The sequence below is a fragment of the Phyllostomus hastatus genome, unplaced genomic scaffold, assembly GCF_019186645.2.
Source record: "Phyllostomus hastatus isolate PE091 unplaced genomic scaffold, TTU_PhHast_1.1 phas_contig_37, whole genome shotgun sequence".
Taxonomy (NCBI): Eukaryota; Metazoa; Chordata; class Mammalia; order Chiroptera; family Phyllostomidae; genus Phyllostomus; species Phyllostomus hastatus.
The window spans coordinates 1,653,394-1,666,320 of NW_025333867.1; the positions used below are offsets into that span (position 1 = coordinate 1,653,394).

The following is a 12,927-nucleotide window of genomic DNA, read 5'->3' on the forward strand; positions in this document are numbered from 1 at the left end:
GAAAAGAACATGAAGATGGGAATTTCAACACATCCATAACTTCTCTTTAAGGCAGGTTTTAGTTTCAGAATGAAGTGAAGACTTTCTCAGCGAGGAGTTTGAAGTTACATTTATTAAAGTGAAGAACATATTTGAGGATTTTAAGTTACTAAATGAGAGGAGATGTATAAAGTTAAAACTAATGTAGAGATTAGCCCTGACTAGTGTGGCTCAGTGGATTGAGCACCGGCCTGAGAACCGAAAGATCACCGGTTCGATTCCCAGTCAGAGCACATGCCTGGGTTACAGGACAGGGCCCCAGTGGGGGCGCCATATAAGAGGCAACCACACATTGATGTTGCCCTCTCTATTTCTTTCTCCCTTCCCCTCTCTCTAAAAGTAAGTAAATAAAATCTTTAAAAACATATTAAAAATAAAAAACTGATGTGGAAATGAGCACTAGAGAACTAAAACAATTTCAATGTCACTCTTGTCACTGATGTTTTTTGAAAGAAGAAAAATGATTATTCCTTATAAAAATGTTACTTATGTTAATAAGCAATGGGTTTATTAATTCATTTAAAAATAGGTGTGGTTTTTTTTTTTAAGCTGGACTTCCGGCCAAGATGGAGGCATAGGTAGATACACTTTGCCTCCAAATACAACCAAAAGAAGGACAACAACAAACTTAAAAACAAAAAATAACCAGACCTGCCAGAAAATTCAACTGCATGGAAGTTCCACAACCAAGGAGTTAAAGAAATATTCATCCAGACTGGTAGGAGGGGTGGAGATAGGCAGCTGGGGTGGAGAGAACTCGAGGCAAAGAGGCAGCCAGAGGACGGGGATGGGAAAGATGGCAGCTGGCTGAGTGGGCAGTCCCACATTTGCGTGCAGGTAAATCAGGAGGAACAACGGGGGAGCAAGACAGACAGTGTAACCCAGGGTTCCAGTGCTGGGAAATAAAGCCTCAAAACCTCTGACTGAAAAAAAACCTCTGGGTGTTGTAGCAGTGGGAGAAACTCCTGGCCTCATAGGAGAGTTCATTAGAGAGACCCACAGGGTCCTAGAACGTACACAAACCCACCCACCTGGGAATCAGCACCAGAAGAGCACAACTTGCTTGTGGGTAGCAGAGGAAGGGAGGAAGTGACTGAAAGCTGGCCAAGAGCTGAGCAAGTGACATTGTTCCCTCTCAGACACCTTCCCAACATAGAGTAACATAACACAGTGACCTGGGTTGCCCCTCCCTGGTGAATACCTAAGGCTCTGCACCTTACTATGTAATAGGTGCAATGAGACAAAAAAAAAATATGGCCCAAATGAAAGAACTAATCAAAGCTCCAGAAAAAATATAACTAAGCGATGAAGAGATAGCCAACCTAAAAGACACACAGTTCAAAAACGCTGGTAATCAGGATGTTCACAGAAACGGTTGAGTATGGTTGAAAAATAGAGGAAAAAGGGAAGGCTGTGAAAAGTGAAATAAAGGAAAATGTACAGGGAACTAAGAGTGAAGGGAAGGAAACTGGGACTCGCATAAATGGTTTGGAGCAGAAGGAAGAAATAAACATTCAACCAGAACAAAATGAAGAAACAAGAATGCAAAAAAATGAGGAGAGGCTTAGGAATATTCAGGACAACTTAAAATATTCCAACATCCAAATCATAGGGGTGCTAGGAGGAGAAGAGGAAGGGTAAGAAATTAAAAACTTATTTGAACAAATAATGAAGAAGAACTTCCCCAATCTGCCAAAGGAAACAGACTTCTAGGAAGTCCAGGAAGCTTAGAGAGTCCCGGAGAAGGTGGTCCCAAGGAAGCACACACCAAGGCACATCATAATTACATTACTCAAGATTAAAGATAAGGAGAGAATTTTAAAAGCAGCAAGAGAAAAGGAGAGAGTTACCTATAAAGGAGTTCCCATAAGACTATCAGCTGATTTCTCAAAAGAAACCTTGCAGGCTAGAAGGGGCTGGAAAGAAGTTCAAAGTCATGAAAAGCAAGGACCTACATATAAGATGACTCTATCCAGCAAAGCTATCATTTAGAATGGAAGGGCAGATAAAGTGTTTCCCAGATAGGGTCAAGTTAAAGGAGTTCATCATAACCAACACCTTATAATATGAAATATTAAAGGGACTCATCTAAGAAAAAGTGTATATCAAAAATACAAACAGTAAAATGACAAGAAACTCACAACTATCAACAACCAAACCTAAAAAAGCAAAAAACAAAAGGTAAGCAAACAACTAGAACAGGAATGGAATCACAGAACTAGCGATCACGTGGAGGGTTATCAGCCGGGATGGGAGTTGTGAGAATGGGGGAAAAGGTACAGGGAATAATAGGCATAAATGGTAGGTACAAAATAGACAAAGGGAGGTTAAGAATAGCATGGTAAGTGGAGAAGCCGAAGAACTTGTATGTATGACTCATGGGCATGAATTAAGGTGTAGGATTGATGGTGGGAGGTAGGGTACAAGGTGGAGGGGAATAAAGAGGAGAAAAACATGGGACAACTGTAACAGCATAATGAATTATATATTTAAAAAATAGGTGTTTTTAAGAGTTTTAATTTTTATTTCTAATGTCATAAATATTGATAACTATGTCCCGTATAAAGAAAGCTTTTTGGGGCACCCAGTAACATTCAACAATGTAAAAGAATCCTGAGACTGAGGCAGGATAGTAAGAAATTAGGAATTCCTTGCCATGTGGAATGGAGAAACTGAGACAGCTGATTCAAACTGGCCTGATCCAGCACCCTGATTCACCTGCCTCTTTCTCCCTTGCATAACGCTCTCACTCCCTTAAGAATCAGGCTCTCATAAGGTCTGATCAGCATCAAGTCATCTTAGGAACAAAGCGTTGGGTCTATTGACCACAGAGACAAAGAGTTTTTGTTAAACTAGGGATGACATCTAGCCTCAGTTGTGTTTTAGCTCCAGGCCCAGAAAAGCAGCAGACCCAGATTAAGCTAAGTCACGGCTGACATCAGGACCAGAAGCAATCACCCATGACCCCTTACCCTAGCACTGACGAATCAGTACAGACCCTGACCCTATATGGTCATTTTGATGAATCAGCATATTAAAGAATACACATAGAAAGTTGATCAGTATTCTCCCATAAAATTACTGCCTTTAGAACAGATAAAAACCCTCAAGACAAAGGGCCCAGTGCTCACACTGTCTCTCTAGAACACACACCTGCCTTCTTTCTTCAGGTGTATATCTATGCTTTCTCTTTCATAAGCTCTAAGGGTCCACACAAGACTTGCAACCAGGGGAGCAGCAAGCAGTGGCAGCTTGCCCCCAGTTAACCCCCTGAACCTGTCCCCAAGGGCCCTTCTTTTGCCTCTGTAACTTGTTTCCTGAGTCCACACAGCCCAGCTGGCTCACTCCTTCTGTATCTGTGATTTTCTAAAAGGCCAAGGCAACTCTCTGAGCAGCCCACTAGAATCTTCTCTTCAAGTGTACTTTCACTTTCATGCTAAATAAACTGCCTCTTGTGCTAGAGTTCTTGGTTCTGAATTCCTTCTTTGCTAAACTCAAGAATCAAGGGCCAACATTGCTGGTAACAAGACCAGGAAGTCTGAGGACCACATTCTTAGATTGTCTGTTCTTGGACTCCATCAGGGGTTCTTCTTTGACTAACACCTTAAAATTTGATGTTTTTGAAAACAGCATACTAAGTCAACCAATCTTCTCATCTTAATCTGGGATTTCTTAATCTTGGCATGATTGACATTTTGGGCCAGATTATTCTTTGTTGTGAGGACTGTCCTGTGCTTAGGAGTATCCTTGGCCACTACTATTAGATGACAGAAGTATCCTCTTACCCCAGTTGTGACAATCAAAAATGTCTCCAGACATTGTCAAATAAAACTTTCCTGGTTGAGAACTACTGCTCTAAATACTCTTCCTGGAAATTTCACCTAATAAGATTTTAATTCTATTTATAACATTCCAAACTGCATACTTTGTGTCAGGCACAATTCTAAGTGTCTGACAAGAATTAACTCATTTAAGGCTCACCACTCTATGACATCCTTCTGTACTCACATCAGTTCATGGTATTTCACCATGAACCTCTCTGTGCCTCAGCTTAACTGGTAACCTGGATGTCATCCTACACTCTCCTTGGATTCTCTTTATTCCTGGATCCAATCATTCAAGTCCTAACAATTTCACTTTCTAATTAATCAAATATTTCTTTTTTCTCCATCTTCCACTATTCCTGCCCTCATCAGGGCCCTAATCTTTCCTTAGCACTATTGCAATCATAACCAATTCCCATTTGGTATCCTTGTATTTAGTCCTCAAAATACCTTCCATATTGCTGCTGGAGTGATCTACCAAATGTTCAAATGTGGCCATGTCACTTTACAACTTAAAGCTCTCTATTGACTGTTACTGAAGAACAGATTCCAGGTTCCTTAGCATGGCCTCTTGGCCCTTGAAAATGTGACCCTTTCCAATCTCAGTCTTGTTTTTTGTTACCCCTTGAGTCATACTTTACTCTCTAGCATTAGTCTATTGTTTGTCATTATCTGAGCATACTGTGCCACTTCATGCCTTTGATCCAGTGTCATGTTCTGGGAAGCATTCTTGATACTATAATCTGTGCATGCCTGTCATAGCACTTAACACAGTTTGTGAAAATGATTTCTATAAGTGTGTTCCACAGAGGTTTGTTAAAAAAAAAAAAAGCCATGGATGGTAGGTGCCTTGCTGAGTCCAAGCTCTCATCTTTCTATCTTCAGGGTCTGCTATGGCACTGCACAAAGAATTCTTCAGATTGTTTTGAAAGCACTGAAGTAAAAGAATACATAGAAACAAAACCCATTTAGATGGTGTTGGGAGATGTGGAATGAGAAGAATCAGGGAAACCTGTGTTCCAAGGTCATGAATGAACTGAATCTCAAAGGAAGGGGATAAACTCAAGACAAGGATGATTAAAAGCCATTCCAGGTAGAAGAGTACAGGTGTGAAGGGCTGTCTTTGAAAGTCATGAGACATAGCCTTAATACAAAAGAAGGGTATATTTTATAACAAGGTTTTTAAAAAATTTATCTTAGGAGATAATATTAGTGGGAATCTCAGGGTTTAGGTCCATGAGTTCAGGAAACAGTATAAAATGATTACCAGATTCCTCTGGATAATTTATTTATATGAGGATAATAAACTTAGCTCAAAAGCATTACTGAAAGTATAATTTGAACAATTATTCTCTAAATGTATATTGACTTATATAGTAGTTCACACTGAAACTCATTTTCAATTTTCTGCCTACCAGGTACAGCCTTGAATGACTTTCTCTAGTTTACTGCTGTTGACTTGGCATTTATTCACTTTAGAAATACTTAGTCTTGTATGTCTACTTCACTACCTGGCTCATAAGTAATTTCCAAATGAAATTTTAGAAATGGAAGGGTCCTTAGAGACTATCTACTACATCAGGCTAATTTTAGAAGCAAGAAAATGACAACATTGAGGTTGAAGGACTTGTCTAAGGTTCTATATTCTGAGGGCTTCTACTTGACTTTTCTACCATGTGCTCCCAGATCTTCCCTCTGCTGTCTTTCCAGTGTGTGACCTGTGTGCTGATCCCCAGTTCTTGTTTATTCTCAGCAAATTTAAATGACACAATATCTTCTTTCAAACTGGTGAAAATTATTGATTTCCAAATGTTAATGTGCATATTTTGTGGGTTCCTTCAACAAACTTGGTTAACTTCTTGGTGCTACTTGGTTAATTTTACTACTATTTACAAACATTACCTTCCAAAGCCAAAGTCATTAAATAAAACCATGCACTCCCATGAAATGCTTAACTAACTGACCAGGTGGATATAATCTCATCAGTATGATTTAGATGTTAACATATGTTCCTTTTCCTTGCAGGTATCTAAAAATTAGACAGTCACTGCTTGAGAGGTTTAGTGTTCTGTTGGCCAGCTGAGGTTGTAGTAGTCTACCCATCAAAGGGGCTGCCGGCTCATACGGAAGGGAGCGGGGCACTACTTAACCAGGTCTGTTCTAAGGGTAGGCCTTGTTCATTGGAAACCCAATCCACAGGCTGGCTAATCACCAAAAGTGAGACCTGGTATAATGAAATGAGCTGGTCTCATCAGACTCTAGCTTTGGGAATATGTTTTAAATGCAGAGAGAATCAGGTCGTTAATAGAAGACACCAAATCTGAAAGAATGCAGAGAAAAAAGTCCACAAGCTGAGGCTCCAAAGTGCACAAACGATACAGAGAGTAAAGAATTAGAATAAGGGACTCAGCAAATAGGAGAATGGGGCAGGAAGAGAAGTTGTGCGCTATATTAAGGATGCTAAGAGTTTAGACTGTCATTCTCCTGCTGCTAAGATCCTAGTAGCTGGCTCCCCACCTGGTGAGGCCACGATAAACGTTTCAGAGCCTGAGGTTTTCGTGAGACCTTTATAACTTTATTGCTACTTGTGCCTCCTCCTTCCAATTCTCCCACTCCTGCTTCAACCAATTATCCCAAGTACACGGATTTGATTCTTGCAACACATGTGATGAATGGCTAACACATGTAAGGAATTAAAGGAGTGGGCAGAGTAACCGAGCCTTTAGCTTGTGGACCTGTGCTACTGACTGGACACTTCTGTCAACTCTACCAATTCTGTAGGAAGTTCTACGTATACAACGAACTGGTGCTAACTTAAATGCTTGCAGCTTCCACGTCCATCCTTCCTATGGCAGAAACACACCAATAACCACACTACCAGAGCTCAAGCCGCGGTATCCAACTTGGGGAGGGGGCGCACAACATTCATCTTTGCCACAATGAAGGGCAAGTCCCCGGTCCTTCCCCGAGAAGTTCCAGAGGACCACGCTCGCCGGCTGGAGTCCGCTTATCCAAGATCGCAGGCGTAAGACACGGACTCGCCGCACTCGGAAACATTCCCAGGCAGCCAGCACCCCGGACCTCCCGGCTCCCGCCGCCCGACGGGTCACCTGTAATTGTAGGCGCTGAAATGCTTGCTCTCTCTCAGCATCGCCCGGTACAGATCTAACACCTGCGCGCGGCTGGAGGCTGCCATTTTGGAAAAAAAAAAAATAAATAAATGGGTCCTTTTCGCGGAGGTCCCGCGATTAACCCAATCACAAAGTTTCAGCCTATGCAAAACCACGAACGAAACAAAATGTAGCAGAGTTTCCTCTCGCTAGCAGGTCAGGCCTTAGCCTGGGTCAGCAGCCGCCGCGCCTCGGGCCGCTGCAGACGACGACCCGCCTTGCTCGCGGCTTGGGGAGGCGGGCGCAGGCGGGCTTCGGGCAGCTAAGGGGGAGGCGCCCACGAGGAAGGCGGTCGCGCTCGCGTATTCCCAAGGAGTCTCTGGATTGTAGCAGGCCTGGGGACGGGCTGAGGGTGGGAAACAGTAGGGGTCCAGAGGGGACAGAGCTAGGCAATGGGCGTGGGACCTAGGGGCTGCTTGTGCACCGCGCAACGCTCCTTCGGAACGGAGGAGGTTAGAGAGTTGAGCACTGAGGAGTACTGAGGACGTGCAGCGGGTCAAAGGATTCCTTCGTCGGAACCGTACCGCGTCACGGCGAAGACCTTTGAGTTTCTAAGCACAGCACCCCGTTGCTTCCCCGCTGGGCGTGAGGCCTCGTTGTCCGGGTAACTGAACGCTTGCCTTCGGACACCCACTGGCTGCAGTTGCCCCACCCGCTGAGGTCCCCTCGGCGCTGCCTGAGAGGCGGTTTAGGGTTTCCGGGGTCCTTTTCCTAAGGTCGCTCTGTCGGTGTACCCTGAGTGGGGGCAACTCTCTGCACACGGGCACCACGGCGTCGGGGCGCCGAGTCTACGGGTCAGTGGTTCCTTGGCGCTCCGGCTCCGCTCAGGGCTACTGGGTAAGGGGCCTCGGGGCAAGGGCCGCTTTATTGTCAAAATGGCAGCGCCCAGTACGCTCTGAACGGAGCTCTGAGGTGGGGATAAGGATCTTTCTCAGGAGAGTAAGGGAGCCTACGGCGTTCCAGATTTTAAAAGCCCCAGGTCTGGGCCTCCCGTGCGAACGGTGGGTGAGTGCCGGTCTGGCTGTCGCTTGGGGTGCGACGTGGGCGGCTGGTGTGATATGGAGTTACTTTGCCATGGATTTTTTCTCTTTATGGGGTATTTGTTGAGTTTTTGGGATTTTGCATTTCAGTCATGAGCCGTTTAGAGTTTTGTTATCTAATACATGTGTACAAAAGATGGGGTGGTCTGGGCTTTAGGCGTGGGTGAATAATTGGGCAAACTTCAGGGATTCAAGCCCTCTGTCGTTGAGCAAGTTTTCTCTTGAAGCTTTTCATGACTGATTTTTCTCCCGTGCCTGTTTTCTGAAGACGTAAAAGTTTTCTGAACTATCATGTTACAGTGGTGGATAAAATTGGTCGTTTTGGTCCTTGAACGTAGGACTGGGCGCAGGGAAGCCTGATTTAGTTTTTGTTAACTGTATTTGCAAAGCACTTGTATCTGGAATCTTCCTGTATGTAATCCATGTTAGGAAGAGCCACAGTTTTCTGCCCCCAAATACAGAAAGGGATAAGTTTGTAGGTAAGAAACAAATTTGCACTTATGTCTCTTTTAATCCAACCACTGAATTATGGTTTTGTTCCTCTGTTTAAGGTCATGTGGTTTTGAAATGACACTTGCAAAATCAAAGCAACTTCGTAATTTTCAGGAATTTAAGGGGACGAAATACTTCTTTGACCTTACCACACTTTCTTTGTATACTTGTTATGTTACTCGTTAGAATGCAGTGGCATTTTAAAAAAGGCATGGAAGGGAAAATACTTTTACTGAAATCCTTTTAAGCTTCCCATCTGATTTTTGAAAGGTCTCATACATTAGTGAGTTTTTTCTCTTTTATTTTTTGTTTGTGTGTTTTTTTCTAATTTTAATCATTGTTCAAGTACAGTTTTCTGTCCTTTACCATTAGTGAGTTTTAAAGTTTTTTTACAGGGTAGCCGAGCTTCTGTCACTCTTGCAGGTTGATCAGGTCATGGGGCAAGTATTTCCTTATGGTTTATTGAAAAGGCTTTTAATATTTTGAGTTTATCCTTTGGCATTACTTAAAGGCTTTAAGACCAAGGGAATCACATGTTATTACAGACGTAACATCTGGGAAAACTTGAACGTTGATGCAAGTTAAAAATAGAAAAAATTATCAAAGAAAAAAACATGAAAATTATTCTGCCTTGTTTAAAAATAGTGGGGATTGTATTCTATTTTGCTTTCATCTAGGAAATGAAGTTGGGATAATTATACAATAATTATTTATGTGTAACTCTCAAGCAATTTAATCATTACTGTGTATGATTAGTGCATCTAAGTGACTTTAACTTTGTTGTAGTCATATAAGACTTTCCAAACAAATATGTAAAGTTTAGTTTGTTGGGATAGCTTAATCACCTGTTTGCACAAGGTTAGGAATGTGATAGCTTCCCAGCTGACTGTAAGCTAAGTCCTCACAGAAAATAACGTTCATTTTATTGTAAATAATTTACCATATGTTATATATCATTGTCTTGAAAGATTAATAAGAATGATTAAATTCCAAAGCCAGGCTCTTCTTTTATACATCTTCATTGTAGAGATGACTATTTTCAGTAATAATTGCTCTATCCAAGGTTGAAAGTGGAATTGGGCCAGAAGCTGGATGGATCTTACTCATATATCTTTTAATAGTCATTTATTCTGGGCTGACTATTCTCTTGGATAATAACCCATTTATTATTGTTTAGGCCTCAAATGTAAGTATTTTCTTAATATTCACCTATCCATAGTTATGAAATATCTATAGTTTTTTCCCCTACCTATGTAAAATGTATTACCCTGTGTTAAAATTAAGATTGCTAATGAACATTTAATGTTTTTTGAAGAGAAATTTCTCTCACCATAATAAGCAAAATAAATGTAACAACAATTTGCTGTCTTTAGTCTTAAATATTAAAATGATATATAAAGAAAATCTTGTATAAACCAGCAACTTGTTATACTATGACTTAGATATTATTCAACTCCAAAGATGGATCCAAGTTTTTGTTATACATAATTGTTATTTGATTTTATTGATTCTTTATTCTAGTAGAATATGAAGCTGGAAGAGACCTTGGACATTAACTCATTTATTTTTACAGATGAACAAACTAAAGTTCTTTCCTTATTCATTCATTCATTCATTTATTCATTTACCATTTATTGAAACCTTCCTAAGTGCCATTCTTTATACAAGATGATTGAGTCAAGTGATGGGAGTCTCCCTCTCCTTGTAGAAACCAATAGGGACCTAGATAAGCAGAGTAATAATTAATTTTTGATAGGTGCTATAATAGGGATAACACAGGGTCCATAAAATAACGCCCCTTTTTTAATACAAAATCATAAGCATATAATTCTGTAACATAACAATATGACACTCAAGCACACCATATAACATTTTAGGTGAAATGTTCAAATTGCTGTTTATCTTGTGTAAGATTCATATACCTTCCCAACCACACTCAAGCTTCACTTCTGCTGGACCCTGTATTATCAAGTGTTAGGGGAGTACAGAGCAAGGACTTAAACTAGGATTTTGACCTACGGGAAAGCTTTCCATCATAGAAGGTATTTTCACAATGAGTAGTAAGACCTAGGTGAAGAATGTACAGTAGTGTGTTAGAGATTGTGGTGTGCATTTAAAGCATGGGGCGTAAGGGAGCATGATCAATTCAGGGAATTTTAAGCAGTTGGATGTCTGGGGAGACCCAAGACATGGTTATCCCTGCACCTGCTTTATTTTAATCATGTTTCCTGTTTTGGGGATATGTCATTTCTCCTCATATTATACATTGGCTAGGTCACATGTGTCAGGCAGAACTTAACATCTGAGCTGTTGAAATATCGATTAGTTTTTCAGGTGGTGATAGGCTTTTTTTTTGGTAGGCTTTTGCTTCAAACCATATTTTTGAATTATATATTTGATGAGTATTAAAATTCTCTTTCTTTGCCTCCCCATTCAATGATAGTTGACTAGTCTGGTAGTTCAAGTCACTGTTCTTGTGGATACTTGAGGATAAAATCAAATACTGATCCCGTTTTCCAAGAGTTATAGTTTAAATACAATTTGTTTGTAATTAAAATATGCAGTTGAAAGTACAAAGTCTTGCAAGGGATGTGCTTGTGAAGTGTTATGAGGTTTCAAAGCATGAAGAAGTCACTTCAGAGCTGATTTCTGGTCCACACCTCAGACCAACAAAACATGGCTGAGGCCTGACCTTCTGGAATTTTTATTTTTTAAATCCCCACAGGATTGAATGAAGACAGGGTAGAGAAACAGTGATCTGTGAGAATTAGGGGACTTTATGGAAGAGGTAGTGTTGATGTAGAGCTTGAGAAGTTTAGGTTTGAGCTGGGCTTTGAAGGGAATTACAGGACTTGGATGTGTGGGTGTGGTGGTAGGGTGGCTACTGCAGAAAGGTTTACCCTTGAAAGGGTAGAGAAGAGAGGGCCTGAGTGAGGTCAAGGGAAAAATCTTGGCCTGGAAAACATAGGAAGGATTTATTTAGAGCAGGCATGGCCACGAGGGTAAGTATAGTGAGATACACCTGGTAGATAGCAGCTGCGTTCTTATATGACCTCAGTGAGTCCTTTGGAGACCTGATGGGAAAGCTGTTACCTTCATTTAAGGGAAGGAAAACTGAGAGATTAGATTATTGAGCTGGAGTTATACAGCTAGGAAGCAGCTCGGGGTAGACATTGGCCCAGGAGGTGATGTAACTATGAAGCTATACTTTCATAGAAGGTCTTCAGTGCCAGCTTCAGGAATCTGAAGTTTATTAATTTTTTCTTGAATAAAATGGGTGAATTTTAGTCATAGTTGAATTTTAATTTAGTTGGATTCTCACTTATTTGTAAAGCTAAATGGTTTGTATAGGAACTATTATAAATACCCAGAGACTCTCAAATGTTGATTTTTATGCTAGGCTTTAGTCTTTTAAGATAAATTTACATAATTTTTTCTATAACATCTCTTTGAAAAGACTTAGTGCCTTTTTTTAGGTTGTCTGGTTGTACGTGTGAGAGACATTACTTTTTGGGGGCATTTTCTGACACTCAAATTTCTGTGAAAGCTCTTCAAATCTTAAGATAACCTGTTCTCTGAGAAATAATGCTTAATTGATTGGAGGCTAAGGGTTCCCTTAGTTGTGGGCAGCAACATTAAGATTGACAATTGATTTTTTGGTAAAGTGTATCCAATGTCACTCAATTCTAGAGGATCTTTCTTTTTAAAATTAATTCTTTGCCTTCTAACCCTGGCTAGGTGGCTCAGTAGATTGGAGTGTTATCCCCAAGGTTGCCAGATTGATCCCTATTCAGGGCACATACAAGAATCAACCAATGAATGCATAAATAAGTGAAATAACAAATTGATGTTTTTTCTCTCTCTCTTACTTCCTCTTTCTCTCTCCCCACCTCTCTCTCTCTAAATTCAGTAAGTAAAAGCCTCCAAATTCTTTGTTATCTTTTTTTAGTACAAAATCCCACCAACATGGGGAGTCTTTTACCCTGTGGTATATGGAAATAATTCTGTTACAGATTACCTTCATTTTTCGCTTTTTACTAGTTATGAGGAATAAATTTTAGGAATAATGTTTTTATATTGTCTGGATATTTTAGAATAATTTGTTCATCAGAGTAGCTCTACATGTGATAATGATAGCTATTATTTATTGAGTTAATTTTCTCTCCTGGAAGCTTTGTTGGGGACTTCACAAACATATCATTTCAGTAATTCTTCTGAAGGTACATTTGGAGTACTGATTGACTTCTTTGAAGGGGGAGTAATAGCTGCCATCTCTTGTTTGTCCAGATCAGTTGGTTGTTTACAGAAAACATGTAGGATTCTCAATGTTGACTCTTTGTTTAGAAATAAAATGCCTGCGTT

At 40.6% G+C, this 12,927-nt stretch overlaps 2 protein-coding genes across 5 annotated transcripts in view; one reads left to right on the forward strand and one right to left on the reverse strand.

Moving 5' to 3' along the window:
* Nucleotides 1–7,672, reverse strand: part of LYRM4 (LYR motif containing 4) — a 164,200-nt gene extending 156,528 nt beyond the window's left edge. Inside the window, exons 1-2 of one of the 3 annotated variants that reach the window (XM_045841684.1) lie at nt 7,558–7,672; nt 6,974–7,052 (exon numbers count right to left, since the gene is read on the reverse strand). In XM_045841684.1, coding sequence (XP_045697640.1) covers nt 6,974–7,014 — 41 coding nt within the window. In that variant the 5' untranslated portion in view covers nt 7,015–7,052; nt 7,558–7,672. Of the gene's footprint in view, nt 1–6,973 lie in introns of all 3 variants that reach the window. The other 2 variants (XM_045841683.1, XM_045841685.1) reach the window with 2 other exon arrangements.
* A 228-nt stretch (nt 7,673–7,900) lies between these two features.
* Nucleotides 7,901–12,927, forward strand: part of FARS2 (phenylalanyl-tRNA synthetase 2, mitochondrial) — a 545,053-nt gene continuing 540,026 nt past the window's right edge. Inside the window, exon 1 of one of the 2 annotated variants that reach the window (XM_045841682.1) lies at nt 7,901–8,034. The gene's annotated coding sequence lies outside the window, so the exon portion shown is untranslated. The remainder of the gene's footprint in view (nt 8,035–12,927) is intronic. The other variant, XM_045841681.1, reaches the window with a different exon arrangement.